The sequence below is a fragment of the Dipodomys merriami genome, unplaced genomic scaffold (assembly GCF_024711535.1).
Source record: "Dipodomys merriami isolate MVZ:Mamm:240054 unplaced genomic scaffold, mDipMer1.0.p SCAF_508, whole genome shotgun sequence".
NCBI lineage: Eukaryota > Metazoa > Chordata > Mammalia > Rodentia > Heteromyidae > Dipodomys > Dipodomys merriami.
In genome coordinates this window covers 84,978-108,084 of record NW_027206078.1, presented here as the reverse complement: position 1 = coordinate 108,084, position 23,107 = coordinate 84,978, and the positions used below count along the sequence as shown (strand labels likewise).

Here is a 23,107-nt window from a genome sequence, read left to right as displayed (position 1 = left end):
ACGGCCTTTCCTTCTGTTTTGCCACATTTAAAAGTGACCCTGGTCCCTTGTTCTTTTTTTTTTTTTTTTTTTTGGGTCTGGTGGTGGGCCTGAACTCTGGGCCTGGGTGCTGTCCCTCAGTTCTTCAGCTCAAGGCTAGTGCTCTACCACTTGAGCCACAATACCACTTCCAGCTTTTTTTTCTGCTTATGTGGTCCTGAGGAATTGAACTCAGGGTCTCATGCATGCAAGGCAAGCACTCTACCACTGAGCCACCTTCCCAGCCCGAGGTCCCCTGTTCTTAAAAGGGGATGATGGGCAAAGATCCATCTTCTGTAACTTCACTAAGCTGACTCAGGGGTGTTGATTCTACCTAGCCAGGAACCTATAACCTTAGCCTATTTTACAAAGAGGTTACCAGGGTTAGATGTCATTAAGAACAATATTTTAACTTTTGACAAATGCACAAACCTTTTCTCTGGCTACAGCAGTGTAGCTTATTTAGCCTTCTGGTTTGCAAAAGCATCTTTCTGGATGGTTTAGGCGATCCTAACAATGCCTAAGTTACCTATGCAGGCCTTGAGACAGATATCATTAAAACACACTCTCAGGCTTACAAACTTTTTTTGTGAACAGATAAATTTTATGTAGCTGTTGTCAGTTCAAAAGTTACTGCCAATTAGAGCTTTGGCACAGACAGGGGTTGGGATTTAAACTATTCCCCACATTTTATAATTTTAGCTTTTTACTACTATCACAGAGGATGGCAAGTTCTTGTCCTTTACAAGGTAGATAGTCATGGACATTAGGTATGCTTACAAACTATCTTCCCATGACCTCCTGGCTCTGACCAGTTTTGAAGGGCCACGCACAAATGACTCTAGGATCTCATATTATTTCTGCCATCTAAGCAGTGGCTTATTGCCTCTGGATGTTCCTCCATTGCTTTCGTCCCAGGAGTGTCTTCTCCACACTGGGATAAATGCCTCATTGGCATTTCCCTTAGCTGGTCCCTGGACTTGAACTCGGGGCCTGAGTGCTGTCCCTCAGCTCTACAGCTCAAGGCTAGCACTCTGTCACTTTGAGTCCTAAAGCAACTCTGCTTGCTCTTTCAGAACTCTGCTGGCTGAGTAGAGGTGACAGTCTCACAGGGACCTTTTCCTTCCCAGGCTGGCTTCCAACCAGTTTGCAGATCAATGAGTCTTATAAAAAGCCACTTTACTCCAATTAAAAACAACAAGGTGGTCAACATAGAAGTAGCTTTTTTTTAAAATTTATTTTTAGAAGTAGCTTTTAAGCACGCTCTTACCTGAAACTTATTAAGAGCCAGAGTTACATCTGACAAACTTGTAAGAATCCTCTGTACTTTGCTCAAAACTGTTAAAAAAATGTAAGAACTAACTGGACTAGCAATTATTTTGGTAATCCTAGTTTTTTTAAGCCTCTTATTAATCTCTTTTAATACTTTATACTTCAGTTTTCATTTGCATTTTGAAAAGATCCCTTGAAATCTTGAGGCCAAGTGTCACTCATTGTCTCTTGCTGCTTGTTTTTTTTTTTTTTTTTTTTTTGGTCCGGTTGTGGGGCCTGAACTCTGGGCCTGAGCACTGTCCCTCAGCTCTTCAGCTCAAGGCCAGTGCTCTACCACTTGAGCCACAGCGCCACTTCTGGCTTTTTTCTTTTTGCTTATGTGGTGCTGAGGAATCGAACCCAGGGCCTCAGGCATGCAAGGCAAGCGCTCTACCACTGAGCCAACTTCCCAGCCCCTTGGCTGCTTGTTTTAAAACAGATGCACATTAAAACTTTCAAACTCAAATGACAATTTTTCCTTAATGCAAGAATTACAATCACCATTACTGTACCAAGAAGCTAGATTTAACACTTTTATGACTTTTTTTTTTTTGTCAGTTGTGGGGCTTGAACTCTGGGCCTGGGCGCTGTCCCTCAGCTCTTCAGTTCAAGGCGAGTGCTCTACCACTTGAGCTACAGTGGCACTTCTGGTTTTCTAGTGCTTTATTGGAGATAAGAGTCACATGGACTTTGCTGCCCCGGCTGGCTTTGAATCGTGATCCTCAGATCTCAGCCTCCTGAGTAGCTAGGATTACAGGTGTGAGCCACCGGCACCAGGCTCCTTTATGACTTTTAAAAACATATCCTAATTGTAGGACATCATTGAAAGTGAGTCACATTATACAAATAAACTTTTTAACCCTCTTTTTAAGGCCTTTTTAATTTTAGCACATCCAAGGGGGCAGTTTTAGCAATACTAATCAGATCATCATGCCACTCATTTTAACCATCATGTTTCCAGTGTCTGTCTTCAGGGAAAAGAGACAGAACAAAGATGGGCCACTCGGCCCCTCCTGTGGAATGGGAACGCACCCAGTCCGACTCTTTAGGGTTAGATGAACTGCATTTGTGCCAGCTTGCCCTCTTTCACCATGCATGGACTCCTCCCAGGGCCTGTCCCACCATCTGTGGATCCCCCCAGGGCCTGTCCCACTGTGCATGATCAGCTGAACTGCACTTCTGCCATTTCACCCCTCACCCCTAAAGATAGGTCTTCTGTTGGCTTCTAAGTTTTCCCCCTTTCTTTTCTCTTGGTTCTTGAATGAAATACAGTTTCAGCCAGACAGAACAGGTAACGTCTTTGACAGTGTTAAACTAACCTTTACATTTAAGTTTCTAATATTTATCCCCAAATTTTAGCCAAGAGAACTAAATCCCAAGCAGCCAATGTATTTTTGTTAAGCCAGATAACTTGGTTACAGTGTAAACAGCTTTATGCATTTTAAAATTAGAATTGAAATTACCAGATTTTCTAATTTTCAAGTTAAAGAATCCTTAAAAAGCCTTTTAAAACAATGTGAAGAGGGCTGGGAAGGTGGCTCAGTGGTAGAGCGCTCACCTTGCATGCATGAGGCCCTGGGTTCAATTCCTCAGCACCACATAAGCAAAAAGGAAAAAAGCCAGAAGTGGTGCTGTGGCTCAAGTGGTAGAGAGCTAGCCTTGAGCTGAAGAGCTGAGGGACAGTGCCCAGGCCCAGAGTTTCAGGCCCCACGACTGGTCCCAATAAATAAACAAACAAACAAACAAATAAATAAATAAATAATGTGAAGATTTAAAAAAAATTTTTGGTAACGTCCAAACCTCACTTCAATTTTAAACTTAAACTCATCCAATTGCAGCATGCCGACAATTCTTATCTTGAACATGTTCACAAACACATACAAAACACACACAGATCTTAAAGCATACAAAAATTAAAATCAGTTGTATGTACGTTTTATAAAGTTTTCAAACAAAAATTTAAGACAATTTTTCTTTTAAACTAAGTATCTTTGTTGAACGTCTTTTTCCCAGGGTTTGCTTGTTTAGCAAGGCATTTCACCAATCAGTCTTTTGAATCTCTTCTGTTGGAGGAAGGCTGGGGGAGGGTGCCTGAAACTAAACTGGCCTGATTTTTACCCAATTTTGACAAGAGCACTTTACAAATTGTTAAGCTGTCTGGAGCAGCTGAAAGTCCAGACCAGGCTCACTGCTATCTACACCCTCGCCCCTCCTCCAGCAGCCTCCACTGGGAGAAGGTGCAGCCTGAGGCTTGTCCATGCCCTGCCTCTTGGCTGCTGTAACACAAGGGGTGGGGGTCTTAGCAGGTCTGTGACCAAGCCCAGCCAGAGGCTGGGACATTCAAATAAATAACAAAAACACAGATAACAAAAACACAAAAAACAAGGATTCACATTTAAAACTGGTACCAAGTCTAAAACAGAACTAGACAAGACAACAACCAAAGGCTGAGTTGGGAACTATAATGGGTCCTCAGTTTATCCCTACCAGAACTCTGCGCTGTTCTCACTCAGCAAGCTGAATCGAGTCTGCTGAGTGAGCCTGCCACTCTCACTCAGAACTTTCCTACCTCAGAAAACATAGAACAGAAAACACACTGAAGTAAACAAGACAGACAAGTGGCCACAAAGACAAAATCAGGCCTCAGTGAATGGGGTGACATCTCACCACCATTCACTTACCAGGGGACTCCAACCCCCTCTACTCACCTCCAGAGGATTTTTCTTTTAGATTCCTGCAAACGTTGACCCAGGGGCCTTCCAAGGTGGAGGAGAATTCCTAGTCATCTTGGGGCAAGGGAAGGAAGTCCCTAGTGGCCATCTCCTCAGACTGACAGATTCTCCCCCATACTCAGACCTCCTGGGCCAAGGCCCGAGGCAAAGATCTTGCTGGTACCACTTGCAGGTGGTCAGTGGCAGTTTCATCTGGCTGCGAGTTCTCCCTGCTGGCCTTTCCAAGTTATTGCTAGATCCTCCAGGTTCCTTGCCCTCCCACCGCCCCCTCCCCTTCTTCTGGATCCAGAGAGGGTGGAGGAGGTTGCAGTGAAGGGTAGAAAGGGAGGTCAGTTTAAAGTGCAAGTAAAAAAGGAGATAAAAAAGGAGCTAGAGGGGCTGGGAAAGTGGCTCAGTGGTAGAGCGCTTGCCTTGCATGCATGAGGCCCTGGGTTCAATTCCTCAGCACCACATAAGCAGAAAAAGCTGGAAGTGGCACTGTGGCTCAAAGTGGTAGAGCACTAGCTTTGAGCTGAAGAGCTGAGGGACAGCGCCCAGGCCGAGTTCAGGCCCCATGACCGGCAAAAAAAAAAAAAAAAAAAAAGGGTGCGCCGGGCGCTGGTGGCTCACGCTTGTAATCCTAGCTACTCAGGAGGCTGAGATCTGAGGATCGCGGTTCAAAGCCAGCCCGGGCAGGAGAGACCGTGAGACTCCTATCTCCAATAAACCACCAGAAAACCGGAAGTGGCGCTGTAGCTCAAGTGGTAGAGCGCTCGCCTTGAGCTGAAGAGCTGAGGGACAGCGCCCAGGCCCAGAGTTCAAGCCCCACGGCCGACAAAAAAAAAAAAAAAAAAGGGGGGGCTAGAGAGAGAAACAGATATTAAGGAGGTGTTAGCCAGTTTCCTCCAGGCTCTGGCATCAGAATGAATCTGGGAGGAGAAATGTTCCAAGAATTCCAAAACACATATACACAAACATTGAGACAAAACACATTTACAACATGCACGTTGTAGACTGTCAGACAGAAAGTGCCAGGCTCACCAGGGAACTTGAACACCTTCCAACTCACCAGGGGACTTGAACTCCTTCTAAAACAGCCTACCTATAAACTATCAGGTAGAAAGTGCCGGACTTCAGGCGGGCAGTGAGTGGGGTAATATCTCACCACCATTCACTCACCAGGGGACTCGAACCCCCTCTAAAAATCTCAAATGTCCACATTAGTGGATAGTTTACCCCTATAGGGATCCGCTGGGGGACGTCTCCCACCGGTCCCGTTGGCTGTCTTATAGTGCGTCTGCCAAGACTTCTTGCCAACCCCAATACCAAACCTGCAGGCAACACAGATACTACACAATTACAAAGCAGCAATGCCTTGACTTACCGGACATTCTTTGCGACTCTGATCAGGCATCTGGGTGGGCTTGTGAGGGGGATCCCAGACGAGCCCCCATCTGTTAGATTCAAACTCAAGACCCCCAAGGCACCCCCAGAGACCACAACCAATGCAAACAGCAAAAGAATCGTTTATTTGCAAGCTCGAGCTTGGACTCACAATCGTCACTGATGCAGCAGGTCAGAGTTGTGAGCCCTTACCCCTTGTCCAGCAGGGATTTTACTGAGTATGTAGCAGGGGGAAGGATGTCAAGCTCATTGGTTAGGGGTATGATCATTTCCAGTAAGGGCAGGGACTTTCTAGCTTAGCGGTTACAGTATAGGTTAAATCATACATCATTGGTTGGATAAGTGGGGCTAACCACAGGACTGCTGAATTATGTCTTGTCCTAAATGTTTTCTTGACAGAGTTGGGGGGAGAGACTGCCCAAATAACTGGACTGGTCAGGGCAGACTGATCCCTTAATAATTCTGTTATCTTGCCGTGGTGCAGATCTAACACTTACTTTCCAGTAACAGATGACAAGTGTTTTAGTTTTGTCTGAAATTACTGCTAAACTTATTTTTATTACTGCTAAACTTATTTTTGGTTTCTCATTCACCTCCATCTCCAACTTCTGGTTGAGAAGGACTCTCCTGAACTTTTCTGCCTGGGCTGACCTAGAACCACAATTTTCCCAATCCTAGCATCCCAATTAGCTAGGTTTATAGGTGTGAGCTACCGGTGCTTGACTCTTCTTGTTTCTTGAGGCTTTATAGCTTAGGTTGGCCTCAAACTTGCTTTGTGGCCCAGGCTGACCTAGAACTTATGATTTTCCTACCTCAGCCTCCTAAATTTCTGAGATTATAGATGTGTGCCACCATATCCAGCTATAGTCAGTATTTAAAGGAATCATTTCCTATACTATATTCCCCCCCCCTTTTTTTCATAGGAATGCTGTGGGAAGATGGATAAAAACATTTTTCTTTTTCTCTTTCTTTCTCCTTTCCCCTCCTTTATTGCTTGCTTGCTTGCTTGCCTGCTTGCCTACCTACTTGCCTACCTGCTTGCCTACCTGCTTGCCTGCTTGCCTGCTTGCTTTCACTATTCACGGGGCTTGAATTTAGGATCTGGGCACTGTCCCTGAGCTTCTTTTTGTTCAAGGCTAGCACTCTACTACTTGAGCCACAGTGCCCCTTCCAGCTTTTTCTATTTATGTGGTACTGAGGAATCAAACCCAGGGCTTCATGCATGGTAGGCAAGCACTCTACCACTGAGCCACCTTCCCAGCACCCAGTTTGTTTTTTCTAACCACTTAAAAGCCCAGACTTTACTTATGCTTGCAAACTGCCTTTGTTAGGGATGCTCTATCTGAATCTCTCTAGTGTCCAGACTTGCTTCTAGTTCTTTGCCCGGCTCCTCATGTTTTTGCTTGTCCAGTGTCTACTTGCATGGTTCATAAGCTTGAGTTTATCCTTGCTATGGCTCCAGAGTGAATCCTTGCTCTTTAAGAATCATATAACTTGTACAGAAAAGCCTTTGTGATGGCCATGACTTTAGGAATTAGATAGTGAAAGAAATGCATTCTCTCTTTCTGTCTCTCTCTGTATTTTTCTGTCTCTCTCTGTTTTTGTCTCTCTAGACAGGGTTTTACTATGTATCCCAGGCTGGCTGGAGCTTATTATCCTCAACCTCAGTCTCCAGAGTTCTGAGATTACAAGTGTGTGCTGCTATGCTCAGTCAAAGAAATTATCTTAATCCCTGTGTATATGTTGGGGGAGAGTCTTGTTCTTTTTGCTTAATGTTCCATATAAGGGAAGTATGCTAAGAAGACCTCAGAATAGCCCTGAATATCACAGGTGATGATGCTTAGCTGGTATTGGGGAAAGAAAGAATAAAATGCACCAAAGATAATGAGGCACACAGCAAGATGGGGAACAGGAAATTTGTGGGGGAAATAAAAAAGTGGTATGGCTCTTGGGGGGGGTATAATTGGGTGGGGGGAGGGGGGAGGCTGGGAAGGGAGGTGAAGGGTAAACAAAGGAGGAGGCTGCAATGCTTGGTAAGAAATGTATGCATTATCCTGCCCATGTAATTGTAGCCCCTCTGTACAGTATGTTCTCAAATAAAATAAAATAAAATTAAAAAAAAAAAGAAAAAAAAGAAAAGTGGTATGGCTCTGAAGAGACTGAGGGTGTTCTACCATTGCACATAATAATACAATTGTAACAGTGCTTGTATTTTCATACTCAAATTAAGGTATAATTAGCCTAGGCTGTAGAAATACTTCGCCAGGCAGTATCTTTCATTTTGTTTATCCAGCAAACCCACGAAGTACTTACTGTGTTTTCCCTTCTTTCAAGTAGGTGAAAGTAACTTAGAAGAGGTTCTGATTGTGCATATTTCATTCTGGTCAACTGGACTAAATGCTAAGTGGTCTTAACTGCTAGGTCATGCTGACTTGTGCATCTGCATTTTTTTTTTTTTTGGTCAGTCGTGGGGCTTGAATTCTGGGCCTGGGTTCTTCAGTTCAAGGCTATTGCTCTTCCACTTGAGCCACAGTGCCACATCCAGTTTTCTGGTGGTTTATTGGAGACAATAGTCTCACAGACTTTCCTGCCTGGGCTGGCTTTGAACCGCAATCCTCAGATCTCAGCCTTCTGAATAGCTAGGATTACAGGTGTGAGTCCCCGGTGTCTGGCTTGCATTTGAATGGAAAGAAACTGTCTGCTGAAATTCTTTTTCTTTCTTTCTTTCTCTGGGTTAGGAGACACTTTGGGTAAGAATTGCTTCAGGTTTTGAGTTAATATTTAGATTTTGCTTTATGACCAGATTGCCAATAGTATTTGCCCTCAGAATAAGTTCTCACCTACCAGAAGCCATCTGGCTGTTAGGCTCCTGCCCACTTGGCTTTTGTGTTTTTTGGATGATTATCTTTTATTCTGTCATGCCTAAATTTCTCCTATCAAACACTTTTTTTTGGATATGTTATTAGTGGTGTTTAGATTGGTGATCCTTAGCTATAGTTACATTTGGAATCACCTAGAAACTTTTAATATGTCATAGTGCCTGGGCTTCTCAGAGCGATTAGAGAAAAATTTCTTCATCTGGGGGTAGAGTTGTGGAGCCAGTCTTTTCTAAATAATTAATTAGTTTTTTGTCAGTCCTGGGATGAACTCAGAGGACTGCCCCTGAGCTTCTTTTGCTCAAGGCTAGTTCTCTACCACTTGAGCCATAGCACCACTTCCAGCCTTTTCTGTTTATATGGTACTGAAGAATGGAACCCAGGGTTTTATGGATGCTAGGCAAGCACTCTACCACTAAGCCATACTCCCAGCCTTTGGAGTTAGCTTTTTAAAAGCCTCCTAGGTGAATATAAAGTCAATCAGGATTTTGAATTACTGAACTATACATAAATCCAATTGGTGGTTTATCTTATTATATTTATTTTATTTTTTATGAGTATGTAATTTTAAATGTTATTATCTTTACCTATACAAGGAATTTTCTATTGAACACATCAGTTTATGAATGTATCTTAATTTTTTATTGTTGTTATAAAGATGATGTACAGAGAGGTCACAGTTACATGACAGTTGGTAGATTTGATCTAGAAACCTAGAAGAGAAAGCTCAAGATGTGGGTAGAATGGTTTGCAGTTAAGTGAAATCAGGGAAGGGGGGACACTTCTTGGTCCATGGCTATCTTGAGGACACTGGAGATTTTTGGGAATGGTCTCAACATCAGGGAGCCAGATACTGCCAGAAACAGGTGAGAGTAAAAGCAACATTGCCTGCTGTACGTGTTTGGTGATTTCTGGGCCTGGAAAAGAAGACTTGAGATTGAATGTAGTGGGTACAGAATGCTTGGCAGGTAGCTGATGGCCATTCTTTCAAAGTGAGGTATGCCACAACACTCCCATGTGTAATTCTGACATCACACCTGTCATCTGCAGCCCTGAGCCGTGTTTTATTCAGGAGATACCTAGGACAGGAGCATCTGAACCATGCCAAGTGCTAGACTGGTTCTCAACTACGTCCTCTGAGTTACGGGTTTTGGGTTTTGACACTTTGCGTTTTTCCCTTTTCTGTTCAGATAATACACATGATTCCAGTCTCACTGTGGTGTGCCAAGAAGACAGTATTGAAGAGGAGTGGATGGGTTTACTGGGGTTCCTTTCCAGAATCTCAGCTTGTAAGAAAAAGAAAGGTAAGCAATTGGAGTGCTGCTTCTAGTTGTTTTCAGATCTGTATCAGGAGGCCCTGTGCAGCTGAGTAGCAGGGTGACTTGTCCCTTTCACATGCTCCTGCTACTTGGGGTGTATTGCAAGGCTAGTGCTAGGAGATCCATGGCTAGCTGAAGAAGCAAACTCATTTTCATTGCTACTTGGAGTCTCAGAAATAAGGGGAGGTTTTTATTAAAAATATAATTTTATTGTTATTATTGATGTGTTGTGTAGAGGGTTTACAATTTCATAAATCAGATAGTAATGAGTAAACTTCTTTTTTATTTTTCTGTCAGTCTTGGAGCTTGAACTCAGGGCTTGAGTGCTGTCCCTGAGCCTCTTTGTGCTCAAGAATAGTGCTCTGCCACTTGAGCTACAATTACTTCTGGCCTTTTCTAAGTAGTTGATTGGAGATAGAAGTCTCATAGATTTCCTGCCTGGGCTGGCTTTGAACTGTGCTCCTTACATCTCAGCCTTCTGAGTAGCTAGGATTACAGGTGTGAGCCACTGGTGCCCTGCTAAAATGAGTACAGTTCGTTTTGGGCAGTGTCACTCCTTCTTTTGCTTTCCCCCATTTCCCTCCTCCTGCCCCTGCCCACCAGTTGCATAGTTTGTCCATGAGACTCTTTTTTTTTTTTTTTTTTTTTTTTTGTTATGGGGCTTGAACTCTGGGCTTGGGTGCTGTCCCTGCGCTCTTCAGCTCAAGGCCAGAGCTTTACCGATTGAGCCACAGTGCCACTTCTGGCTTTTTCTGCTTATGGTGCTGAGGAATCGAACCCAGGGCCTCATGCATGCAAGGCAAGCACTCTACCACTGAGCCACCTTCCCAGCCCCTGTCCATGAGACTCTTATCTCCAATAAACTACCAAAAAAGCAGAAAATAAAACTATTGCTCAAGTGGTACAGCACTAAGCCCTGAGCAAAAGAAGCTCAAGGACATCTCCCAGGCCCTGAGTTCAAGTCTCAGGACCAGCACACATACACAAAAATGTCTTGAGTGCCGGGTGCTGGTGGCTCACACTTGTAATCCTAGCTACTCTGGAGGCTGAGATCTGAGGATTGCTATTGAAAGCCAGCCCGGCAGGAAAGTCCGTGAGAATCTTATGCCAATAAACCACTCAGACAACCAGAAGTGGTGCTGTGGCTCAAGTGATAGAGCACTCACCTTGAGCTGAAGAGCTCAGGAACAGGGCCAGGCCCACCCCCCCACAAAAAAAAATGATATGAGCTTCAGACTAATGGTGTAAGATTCAAACAAGATTTTCTGGCTGGTGGCTGCATGTACACTTGTCTTTTAGTTAGTTGTGTATATAAAACACTGAGCATTAGATTTTGGGGGCCTTTCAGAGCCAAGAGACTAGAAAACTTACTCTTTCTGTTTCTCTCCCTAACTGCTATTTTCTCTAGGTTGCAAATCTGTTTTCTTTTTCTTTTGTTCTTTTGTTTGTTTGTTTGTTTGTTTTGGTTGGTCATGGGGCTTGAACTCTGGGCCTGGGCGCCGTCCCTCAGCTCTTCAGCTCAAGGCTAGCACTCTACTACCTGAGCCACAGCACCACTTCCAGTTTTCTGGTGGTTTATTGGAGATAAGTGTCTCATGGACTTTCCTGCCCGGGCTGACTTTGAACCGTGATCCTCAGATCTCAGCCTCCTGGGTAGCTAGGATTACAGGCATGAGCCATTAGTGCCCGGCTTTTTTTTTTTTTTTTTTTTCTGAGACTGGTACCAGAATTCAGTATCTGATGCTTTTGCTTATTGGTTGGTGCTTTACTACATGAGCCACATCTCCAACCCCTTATTTTCCTTTGTAGGAGTGCAAACTTGCTTTAATATAAGTCTGTATCTTATGTTTCATTGATTCACATTTGCAAACAGGAGTAACACATGTCTGCTTCTCTAGTTCACAGTCAGTGCTTACATTGCATTTGTGTTCTTGGAACTTCACAGTTTTTAGTGTCCCCCAAACACACCTTTTTATTTTTATGCCAGTACTGGGCCTTGTACTCTGGTTTGGCATTTTGTTTTGTTTTTTCCTCGGTTGTGGGGCGCTTGAACTCTGGGCCTGGACACTATCCCTCAGCTCTTCAGCTCAAGGTGAGTGCTCTATCAATTGAGCCACAGCACCACTTTCGATTTTCTAAGTGGTTTAAGAATCTCATGGAGTTTCCTGACTAGGCTGGCTTTGCACCGTGATCCTCAGATCTCAGCCTCCTGAGTAGGGGTTTGGCATTTTTGCTTATGGCGGTGCTCTACCACTTGAAGCATCTTTACTTGCAGCTTTTTGGTGATTAATTGGAGATAAGTCTCATGGAGTTTTTCAGCCTGAGTTGGCTTCAAATCAGAATGCTCAGTTCTCAGCCTCCTGATTAGCTAGGATTATAGGCATGAGCCACCAGAGTCTGTTTCAATTCTCCTTCTTAGGGCACAGGATTATTATTATTGTTTTTGTGAATGTATTTTTTCAGGCTTATTTGTTGCTCATCTCAGATATGTGTAGGCTACTTCTATAGTCTGACTTTCTGTCTCTGTCCTAGATTACTGTAAGAAGTACAGAAGACATGTGAGAAGTAGATTCCACTGTATTGAAGATAGGAATGCGCGTCTAGGTGAGAGTGTGAATCTCAATAAACGTTACACGCGGCTGCAGCTGGTCAAGGAGCACCCAAGCCAGCAGGAAAGGGAGCATGAGCTGCTGGCCATTGGCAGGACCAAGACATGGGACAGCCCCATGAGTCCTATTAAGTTGGAATCGCTGTTTGATCCGAATGATGAACACTCTGAGCCTGTGCACACAGTGGTATTCCAGGGAGCGGCAGGCATTGGGAAGACAATACTGGCCAGGAAGATTATGCTGGACTGGGCATCAGGGAAGCTGTTCCAAGATAAGTTTGACTATTTATTCTATATCCACTGTCGCGAGGTGAGCCTTGTGATGTCGAGGAGCCTGGGGGACCTGATTGTCAGCTGTTGCCCTGACCCAAACCCACCCTTGTGCAAGATCATGCACAAGCCCTCCAGGGTCCTCTTCCTCATGGATGGTTTTGACGAGCTCCAGGGGGCCTTTGATGAGCACATAGGAGCGCTCTGCACAGACTGGCAGAAGGCTGAGAGGGGGGACATTCTCCTGAGCAGCCTCATCAGAAAGAAGCTGCTGCCTGAGGCCTCTCTGCTCATCACTACGAGACCAGTGGCCCTGGAGAAGCTGCAGCACCTGCTGGACCACCCACGTCACATAGAGATCCTGGGTTTCTCTGAAGCCAAAAGGAAGGAGTATTTCTTCAAGTATTTCTCAGATGAGGCACAGGCCAGTGAGGCCTTCAGGCTGATCCAGGAGAATGAGGTCCTCTTCACCATGTGCTTCATTCCCTTGGTGTGCTGGATTGTGTGTACAGGGCTAATGCAGCAGATGCAGAGTGGCAAGAGCCTCGCTCAGACCTCTAAGACCACCACTGCAGTCTATGTCTTTTTCCTGTCCAGTCTCTTGCAGTCCCGAGGCATGGGCCAAGAGCCCCACCTCCATGCCAACCTCCGTGGGCTCTGCTCTTTGGCTGCTGATGGAATCTGGAACCAGAAAATTTTATTTGAGGAATGTGACCTCAGGAATCACGGCCTGCAGAAGGTGGATGTGTCTGCTTTCCTGAGGATGAATGTGTTCCAGAAGGAAGTGGACTGTGAGAAATTCTACAGCTTTATTCACATGACTTTCCAGGAGTTCTTTGCTGCTATGTACTATTTGCTGGAAGAGGAAGAAGACAATGTGATGACAAGGAGCAAGTCTGGGAGTTGTTCAGAGCTTCCAAACCGAGATGTGGCGGTGCTCCTGGAAAACTATGGCAAATTCGAAAAGGGATATCTGATCTTTGTGGTCCGCTTCCTTTTTGGCCTTGTAAATCAGGAGAGAACCTCTTATTTGGAGAGGAAATTAAGTTGTAAGATCTCCCAGCAAATCAGACTGGAGCTGCTGAAATGGATTGAAGCAAAAGCCAAGGCCAAGAAGCTGCAGATCCAGCCCAGCCAGCTGGAGTTGTTCTACTGCCTATATGAGATGCAGGAGGAGGACTTTGTGAGAAGGGCCATGGACCACTTCCCCAAAATTGAGGTCAATCTCTCCACCAGAATGGACCACATGGTTTCTTCATTTTGCATTGAGAACTGTCGCAGAGTAGAAACACTTTCCCTGGGCTTTCTCCATAACTCGCCCAAGGAGGAAGAAGAGGAGGAGGAAGACAGTCCACATGCGGGCATGGCCCTCTGTGCCCTCCCAGGCCCTCGCGATACCAGCGCTCACACGTAAGTAGTGTGACCTCCAGAGGTGGTAGAACATGGCTTTCTGGCTACTTTCCTTGTTGCCTTCTTTTTTCTCTCTTTTGAACATTTTCTGACTATAACTGTCAAGCTACATAGCAACGCCATCAGACTCAGTACTCCCAGAATATAGGACACTCACGTTTGGGAAGGAATGCCAGTTCAGCACAATGAATCAGGATGTGGAGCAGGTGTGCAAATGTTCACTCTAGTTCATTCTTTTAGTTCATTTTTCTTTTTTTGGGGGGGGGTCCGGTTGTGGGGCCTGAACTCTGGGCCTGGGCACTGTCCCTCAGCTCTTCAGCTCAAGGCTAGCGTTCTACCACTTGAACCACAGTGCCACTTCCAGCTTTTTTCTTATGTGGTACTGAGGAATCGAACCCAGGGCCTTGAGCATGCAAGGCAAGTGCTCTACCTTCCCAGTGAGCCACCTTCCCAGCCCAAGATCAATTTATTACAAGCTGGAAGCTGAGAAGACCATGGTTGAGAGGCTGGAGCTTCTGTGCTATGTCCTGCCCTAATTGAAGGAGCAAGACTGCTCTTTTAAGCTCCCTTTTATAAGGGCACTAAGCTCACTTATGGAGCACCATGATTAATCACCCCACAGACCTCATCTCCTAATGCCATTACACTGGGGGCTAGGGGATCAAGATGATTTTGTTACTTATTCATTTAGACAGGGGAGAGATGGGCATTCAGGTTACAGTAATGTGGGAGGGAGGTACAAGACAGGGAGACAGAAAAGAAGGAAGACATGCTCCTTAAGGTCCTAAAAGAAAAGAGGAGAGAACAAGAGGTATGACCAAGATCATGCACCTTTGAAGAAAGTAATGGCTTACAGGGCCTGGCTAAAGTTTCTGGTCAGAAGTGAGGTATGCATCCATCTTTCTAGATGACATTTACAGAGAAGGTAATGATTGCTTTGGATTCTAGAACCTTCGGAAAGACCAGTGGTGAAGTGATACTAGGTGCCCATTGTAAATGCAGAATTGAAGACCTTTGCAGTCAGATTCCTCAGTTTAAAAATTTTTTGGGCAGTATGGGGTTTGAACTCAGGACCTTGCACTCCATTTAAATGAATTATAGCCCCAGCCCCAACTTTTGCATTGATCACTTATTTATTTATTTATAGTATGCTACCATTTTTGAGTCATCGCTCCATTTCTAGTTTTTTTTTTTGTAGTTCATTGAAGTTAAGAGTCTCACAGATTTTCCTGCCTGGGCTAGTTTTGTACTAAGATACTCAGATCTCAGCCTCCTGAGTAGCTAGGATTACAGGTGTGAGCCACTGGCACTTGGCAATGCACTGAATATATTTGAGTCAAGGTCTTGCTTCTTTCCTGTGTTTGTGCCTGGACCACGATCCCCCTATTTTTTATGTTCTACAGTAGCTGAGATGGCAGGCACGCCCAGCTTCTTCCATTGAAAGGAGATTCACAGACTTTTCCATCCAGACTAGCCTAGCACCATGATCTTCCCAACCTCAGTCTCCCAAGTAGCTGGGTTTGCAGGTGTGAGCCACCAGTTCCCAGCTCAAACTGCATTTTAACAGGAGCTTCAGGTAATTTAAATGTGAATTTCTGGAATGGCTTAAAATTAATATAGAATGATCTCACTCAGAGATTCTGACTTTATATCTATGGGCACAGCCTGGTTTCAGGATTTTTTTTTTTGGGGGGGGGGCTCCGGTTGTGGGGCCTGAACTCTGGGCCTGGGCGCTGCCCCTCAGCTCTTCAGCTCAAGGCTAGCACTTTACCACTTGAGCCACAGCAACACTTCTGGCTTTTTTCTTTTTGCTTATGTGGTGCTGAGGAATCGAACCCAGGGCCTCATGCATGCAAGGTAAGCGCTCTACCACTGAGCCATTCCCAGCCCTGGTTTCAGGATTTTTGAGAATGTACTCTGCTGCTGTGCAGCCCATGCGAGAGGCTTTCTTCTTTCTTTTAAAAAATTATTTTATTAAGCCAGGCACTGGTGGCTCATGCCTGTCATCCTAGCTACTCAGGAGGCTGAGATCTGAGGATCACGGTTCAAAGCCAGCCCGGGCAAGAAAGTCTGTGAGACTCTTATCTCCAATAAACCACCAGAAAACAGGAAGTATTGCTGTGGCTCAGGTGGTAGAGCGCTCGCCTTGAGCTGAAGAGCGCAAGGACAGCGCCCAGGCCCAGAATTCAAACCCCACAACCAGAAAAAAAATTTTTTTATTATCTTTGAGTAGTTATACAGGAATTGCTATTAAAAAGCAGTTTAAAAATGTAATGCATCTTGATCAGTGACATCCCTTTCACCATGTGACAGTCTCTTTTTAGAGCAGTAATTCCAGAGGGTCCAAGCTAGGATAGGTCAGCTGACTGCTGAGGGAGGGGCAACAATGCTCACGAGTGGCCAAAGGCTCTCAGTTTTTTGTCAAAAGGTAGAAGTTCTCTTCAAAGTCTCACCTACCCTCTCACTCCTCCATGAATATTCTTTGGATTTGTGATCTACTTCTTAAGCCCCAGGAGGGCTCCCTCATCCCTTTTTTTTCTTTTTCCTCCTCTTCTTCTTTTTCCTCTTCCTCCTCCTCCTCCTCCTCCTCCTCCTCCTCCTCCTCCTCCTCCTCCTCCTCCTCCTTCTCCTCCTTCTCCTTCAACAGGATCCTCCTGTACAGCCCAGCTGGCCTTGACTTGAGATCCTCCCTACCTTAGCTTCCTGAGTGCTGAGATTAAAGATGGGTGCTGGGCTGGGAAAGTGGCTCAGTGGTAGCATGCTTGCCTTGCATGCATGAGGCCCTGGGTTCAATTCCTCAGCACCACATAAGCAGAAAAAGCCAGAAGTGGCACTGTGGCTCAAGTGGTAGAGTGCTAGCCTTGAACTGAAGAGCTGAGGGACAGCGCCCAGGCCCAGAGCTCAGGCCCCATGACCAGCCCCCCCCAAAAAAAGATGGTGCCACCATGTCCTCCTCCTGGGAATCATTTGTATGAACGTTGCCAAGCACCCTGGCTCTTACTCATTTGTTCTTGTTAGAGATCAATGTTCTTTTCTGTTCTTCTGCCTTCTCATTTCTAGAGTGGTGAACTGCTGTCTAACGTCCAGCTTTTGTCGGGGTCTCTTCTCCGTTCTGAGCAGTAACACAAGTCTAACTGAACTAGACCTCAGCGACAATGTGCTGGGGGACCCAGGGATGAGGGTGTTGTGTGAAACACTCCAGAATCCTGGCTGTAACATTCGGAGACTGTGGTAAGTCCCTATGTGCGTGCGTGCGTGCGTGTGTGTGTGTGTGTGTGTGCGTGCGTGCGTGTGTGTGTGTGTGTGTATGTGTGTCTGTCGGGGCGGGGGAGGGGGTGCTATCCCTGGGCTCTTTTGCTCAAGGTCAGTGCTCTGCTACTTTGAGCCACAGTTGCACTTCCTGTTTTCTGTGTGGTTAATTGGAGATGAGTCTCATGCACTTTCCTGCCTGGGCTGGCTTTGAACTGTGATCTTCAGATCTCAGCCTCCTGAGTAGCTAGGATTATAAGCGTAAGCTACCAGTGCCTGGCAGCAGCGTTGGTTTATCTGAGGACTCATCTTTTGGCTTGTAGATAACCCCTTTCTTCTGATAACTTTACACAATATAGATGTGCTAACCTCATTTTTTTTTAGCTTTTTTAGTCAAGGGGCCCGAACTCTGGCCTGGGTGCTGTCCCTCAGCTCTTCAGCTCAAGGCTAGCACTCTACCACTTGAGCCACAGCACCACTTCTAGCCTTTTCTACTTATGTGGTGTTGAGGAATCGAACCCAGGGCCTCATGCATGCAAGGCAAGCACTCTACCACTGAGCTTTCTTCCCAGCCCTCATTTTTTTTTAAATAAGTGCCAGTATTGGAGCTTGAATATAAGAGCCTTGAGCTCTTGCCAGGCTTTTCTGTTCAAGTCTGGCGATTTACCACTACAACTCCTGCTCAAGTCCCAGATTCTTGGATAGCTAATTGGAGATAAGAGTCTTACGGGCTTTCCTGCCCTGCTAGATTCAAACTTGGATACTCAGATCTCAGCCTCCTGAGTAGCTAGGATTAAAAGCATGTTGAGCTACCTGTACCTGGCTCTAACCTGGCTCTTACAAGGAAGCAATCACAAACTAACAGCTCATTTTAACATAATTAGTATTTGGAGATCATAGTTGTTATTTGTGGCCTTCTGGGTAGGATTTCCACACAAGAACTTTTGGAGGACATATTCCAGTCACTGTACGTGGGGAGACAGAATGTAATAGAGGTCAGTTTGGGGAGTTCCGATGGGGAAAAATGAAGAGGAACTGAAAAGAGTCATTTCTCAATAGTAAAACAAAAAGTCTACAACTCTGAGTGCCTTTCATTTCCTCATGGGCTCTGTTCCTAGATGATAATTGGAGAGTTTCCTCAGAGACCATCATGGCTTCCTGAGTTAGAGCACAGCACAATGTTTGTATAGGTTGAAATGTCACAGAGGCTTTCCTGTGCCTTGTATGTGTGTGTGAGTGTGTGCGTTATCTACCATTTGAGACACAGCACCACTTCCCGCTTTTTCTGACTAGTTTACTGGAAATAAAAGTCTCACAGGCTTTCCTGCCTGGGCTGGCTTTGAACCATTGCACAATCCTCAGATCTCAGCCTCCTGAGTAGCTAGGATTGCACATTTCAGCCACCAGTGCCCGACCTCTTGTGTCTTTTTTTTTGGTCAGTCGTGGGGTCTGAACTCTGGGCCTGGGCGCTGTCCCTCAGCCCTTCAGCTTAAGGCTAGCTCTCTACCATTTGAGCCATAGAGCCACTTCCAGTTTTTTCTGCTGATGTGGTGCTGAGGAGTCGAACCCAGGGCCTCATGCATGCAAGGCAAGTGCTCTACCACTGAGCCACCTTCCCAGCCCCAAGCTTATTATTATTATTATTATTTTTTGGGTCCAGTCGTGGGGCCTGAACTCTGGGCCTGAGCACTGTCCCTCAGCTCTTCAGCTCAAGGCTAGCGCTCTACCACCTGAGCCACAGCGCCACTTCCGGCTTTTTTCTTATGTGGTGCTGAGGAATCGAACCCAGGGCCTCAGGCATTCAAGGCAAGCGCTCTAACACTGAGCCACCTTCCCAGCCCCAAGCTTATTATTATTTTTTGAGACTAGGTTTCTCTATGTAGTGTAGTCTAGCCTGGAACTTGAGGTCTACTTGCCTCTGCTTTCTGAGGTTACAGGGGTGTTCCTCCATGCAAAGGTAGAAGATTTTAATTTGATTGTGTTGTTCTGCTGTTTAAGTGCTTTTTCTTCAGTCTTGATGAATTATAAATGTTCTTTCACCTTCCCGGCTTTGGAATTTTGGTTTTGGCATGGAGCCTTGTGTCTCCCGATAATATTATCTGCATGACCTCTCCCATGTGCTCTCCACATGGGAGACAAGGAGGCACGGAAGATAATGACATGCTTTGCAGATGAGGAATGATCTAGCTATTTGCTGGGAGTTGGTATGAAGATGGGGACATAAGGGAAGTGGTCTGAAAGGCTCTAGGATGAACTACTGGCCTGGAAAGGCATTAGAATGATGTTTTCGCTTCCATGATTGGTGAAAATTGCTAGCGCTAAGGGTGTGTGTGTGTGTGTGTGTGTGTGTGTGTGTGTGTGTGTGGTTGTAAAATGTGTTAATCAGTTTTCTGCTGCTAAAGCAAAATGCTTAAGGCTGGATGCTTTAAAAAGTAAAGAAGCTGGGCGTCGGTGGCTCACACCTATAATCCTAGCTACTCAAGAGGCTGAGATCTGAGGATCGTGGTTCAAAGCCAGCCCCGGCAGGAAAGTCCAAGAGCTGAGGGACAGCACCCAGGCCCAGAGTTCAAGCCCCATGAGAAACAAAAATAAGTAAAGAAAAAGAGTTTTTGTTGTTGTTGTTGTTGGTCGAGGGCTTGAACTCTGGGTTTAGGCACTGTTCCTGTGCTCTTCAGCTCAAGGTGAGCGCTCTACCGCTTGAGCCACAGCGCCACTTCCGGTTTTCTAGTGCTTTATTGGAGATAAACGTCTCACAGACTTTCCTGCCCAGGCTGGCTTTGAACTGCGATCCTCAGATTCCAGCCTTCTGAGTAGCTAAGATTATAGGCGTGAGCCACTGGCACCTGGCTCTAAAGAGATTTCTTTAGCTCACAGTTTTAGAGTCTGAAAGTCCAAGCAGTCTGGTGAGGGAATATGGTGGATTACTCACTGTGGGAATGTGGGCCAGAGAGGGAGATCACATATTGAGAAAGAAAACCAGAAAGTCGGGAAAGTTCATTCTCTTCATATAATTAGTTGTTGGTAGGAACTAATGGGATCACGTAAGAACTATGTTAATTTCTTTTGAGGACAGAATTACCTTGCATTTAGCCCCACCTTTTAAAGGTTCCACAATCTCCCGATATCCCTACAAATCAAGTATCTGACACATGAACCCTTGTAGACCAGCCCATACACAAACAATAATATGTAACAAATCAAGAACCAGAGCTCCTGTTCTCTTAATTTCTCCTTCAGTACAGATGGAATGCTAGATTAAGTCAGCTAGCAAAAAAGAGGAACAATGTTGGCAAGGACAGGAAGTCTGTGTCATCAATGTCCAGTGCTGGTACTTCAACTATTAGAAGTACCAAAGAAATGGAAACCACAGGCTTCTATTTGTGCACCTGTGGGTGGATCATGACATTCCTGGCATTATTTACAGTGCCCAGCCCTGAACACTGTGTCCTCAGGCTGTGAGCCAGTGAGCCTGGGAATGCTGTGTCTTGGTCTGTGTCAGGAGCTCTCTGGTCAGATGAGCTGCCTGCCATGAACTTTGTTACACAAGCCCCTTCCTGGTGAGGAAACCGAGGGAAGACTGTAAGGAGGGGCAGTTGGAGTCAGTCCTCTATCCATGAGACAGACAATCTCAGAAAAGCAATGAGGAGTTTATTTACATCATAGCAGAGAGAGAAAGAGAGAGAGAGAGAGAGAGACCATGGCCCCAATATTCCCTCCAAGGTGCACGTCCAGTGACTTTGCTTCATTCACAGACCCCACTTCCACCAGGTAGCCTCAGCACATGACCTTAAGTAAGGTCTAAACTGTGAGAGTGGTGAGAGGCCTCCTCTGACACTCTGCTTCTGTACTTGGCATGAAGGTTGGGACGCTGTGGCCTTTCCCATCAGTGCTGTTTTGACATCTCCTCAGTCTTGAGCAGCAACCAGAAGCTGATAGAATTGGACCTGAGTGACAATGCCCTGGGAGACTTTGGAATCAGACTCTTGTGTGTGGGGCTGAAGCATCTATCCTGCAATCTGAAGAAACTCTGGTGAGTTTGCATTCATGTCTCTTAGAAGCTCTGTCTGTTTGGAGAGCTCTGACTTCAGTGAGAACACCAGGAGCCTCCTATCTGCCCAAAGATTTCCTGTGCTCATCTGCTTGCTTGCCAATCATTTAGTCAGTTAGTGCTTGCATGAGGAAAGCCACATATGAGAGTCCAGCAAATGACACACACACAAAAAAGATGGTTGCCCTTAAGGTCTGTATGATACAGCTGAGAAAACAAAACTACTGCAATACAATGCTTTAGGACATGAACCTCAGCCTTCACATCAGGCTGAGGTAATGGAAACACTGCGTTTGTCACTGACCGCCTCTGAGTCACTTGGGTTCTGAACAAGAGAAAAAGTGCCAAAATTGGCAGGCCTAGCTCATTACCATGATGATCATAGAAAAAACAACAACAACAAACATAAAAAACCCTAGTGAAGTAGAGTTGCCAAGAATGGGAGAAATTAGAGCTTTGTGCATTGCTAGTGAATGTAAAACTGTGGAAAACAATGATGCTCTCTCTCTCTCTCTCTCTCTCTCTCTCTCTCTCTCTCTCTCTCTCTCTCTCTCTCTCTCTCTCTCTCTCTTTTTTGCCAGTCCTGGGGCTTAAACTCAGGGCCTGGGCGCTGTCCCTGAGCTGCTTTTGCTCAAGGCTAGCACTCTACCACCTGAGCCACAGCCCCACTTCTGGCTTTTTCTGTGTATGTGGTGCTGAGGAATCGAATCCAGGGCTTCATGCATGCTAGGCCAGCACTCTTCCACTGAGCCACCTTCCCAGGCCTTTTTGGCAGTTTTTATGATTAACTGGAGACTCTCAGAACCTCCTGAATAGCTAGGATTACCAGCATGAGCCACTGGCATCCAGCTCCATACATTTATTTGTAATAAGTTTATCACCATAAATAAATAATATTTATTTATTTACTTGTTTTATTTGCTATTATTTTTATTATTTAGTGGCTCAGTGGTAGAGTGCTTGCCTTGCATGCATGAGGCCCTGGGTTCCATTCCTCAGCACCACATAAATAGAAAAGGCTGGAAGTGGCCCTGTGGCTTAAGCAGTAGAGCACCCGCCTTGAGCTGAAGAGCTGAGGGACAGCGCCCAGGCCCAGAGTTCCAGCTCCACACCAAAAAAAACCCCCAAACCCCATATATTTGTTATTGGACACTGCTGAATTATGTCTGTGATCCTAGCTACACCAGTCAGATCTTAGGGTCCCAGTTCAAAGACAGTCTGGGTAGAAAATTCCACAAGACTCTGTCTCCAATTAACCAGTAAAGCAACCATTCTGGAGGAGGGACTCTAGTGGTAGAGCTTCAGCTGTGAACAAAAAAGGCACATGCGAGTGGCAGGTCCTGAGTGTACTGTCACCCGCACATGTGCGGCCCCCGCTCCCCCCACCCCCCGCGTCCCCACCCCCATCCCATGATTATAGGGGCAGGGAAGACGCGCTTGGAAGGTGCTTACCTGTTACTACATCGAGCACCCTCTTCCTATGTGTGAACTGAAGGAGAGGGGTCACCTCAGTGTGTGGTGGAGGTGGTGACAGACGTGACCCGGACTTTCTCCTGTCTTTATGGAAGGTTGGTCAGCTGCTGCCTCACATCGGCCTGTTGTCAGGATCTGGCGACCGTCCTCAGCACCAGCTGCTCCCTGACCAGACTTTATGTTGGGGAAAATGCCTTGGGAGATTTGGGAGTTGGAATTTTATGTGAAAAGGTGAAGCATCCGCAATGTAACTTGCAGAAACTGGGGTAAGTCTTTGTATCTCAGCAGAAAGGAAAATCCTCCGCAAAGATAAATTATTTGGAAAATACAGATGGGGTTACTCTTAAAAAAAGTTAACTGGGTGGAGCTGAGGGTAGAGACCAATAATAACAAGATCAGAAAGGGTTTGA

General features: G+C 45.6%; 1 protein-coding gene across 7 annotated transcripts in view; it reads left to right on the top strand.

Annotated features, from left to right (window-relative positions):
- Positions 1–23,107, top strand: part of LOC138810725 (NACHT, LRR and PYD domains-containing protein 3-like) — an 89,578-nt gene that overhangs the window by 13,771 nt on the left and 52,700 nt on the right. For all 7 annotated transcript variants that reach the window (XM_069997902.1, XM_069997900.1, XM_069997901.1 and 4 more), the window contains 5 exons: positions 9,511–9,624; positions 12,172–13,927; positions 16,988–17,158; positions 21,036–21,206; positions 22,793–22,963. In XM_069997902.1, the coding sequence (XP_069854003.1) occupies positions 9,511–9,624; positions 12,172–13,927; positions 16,988–17,158; positions 21,036–21,206; positions 22,793–22,963 (2,383 nt within the window). The remainder of the gene's footprint in view (positions 1–9,510; positions 9,625–12,171; positions 13,928–16,987; positions 17,159–21,035; positions 21,207–22,792; positions 22,964–23,107) is intronic.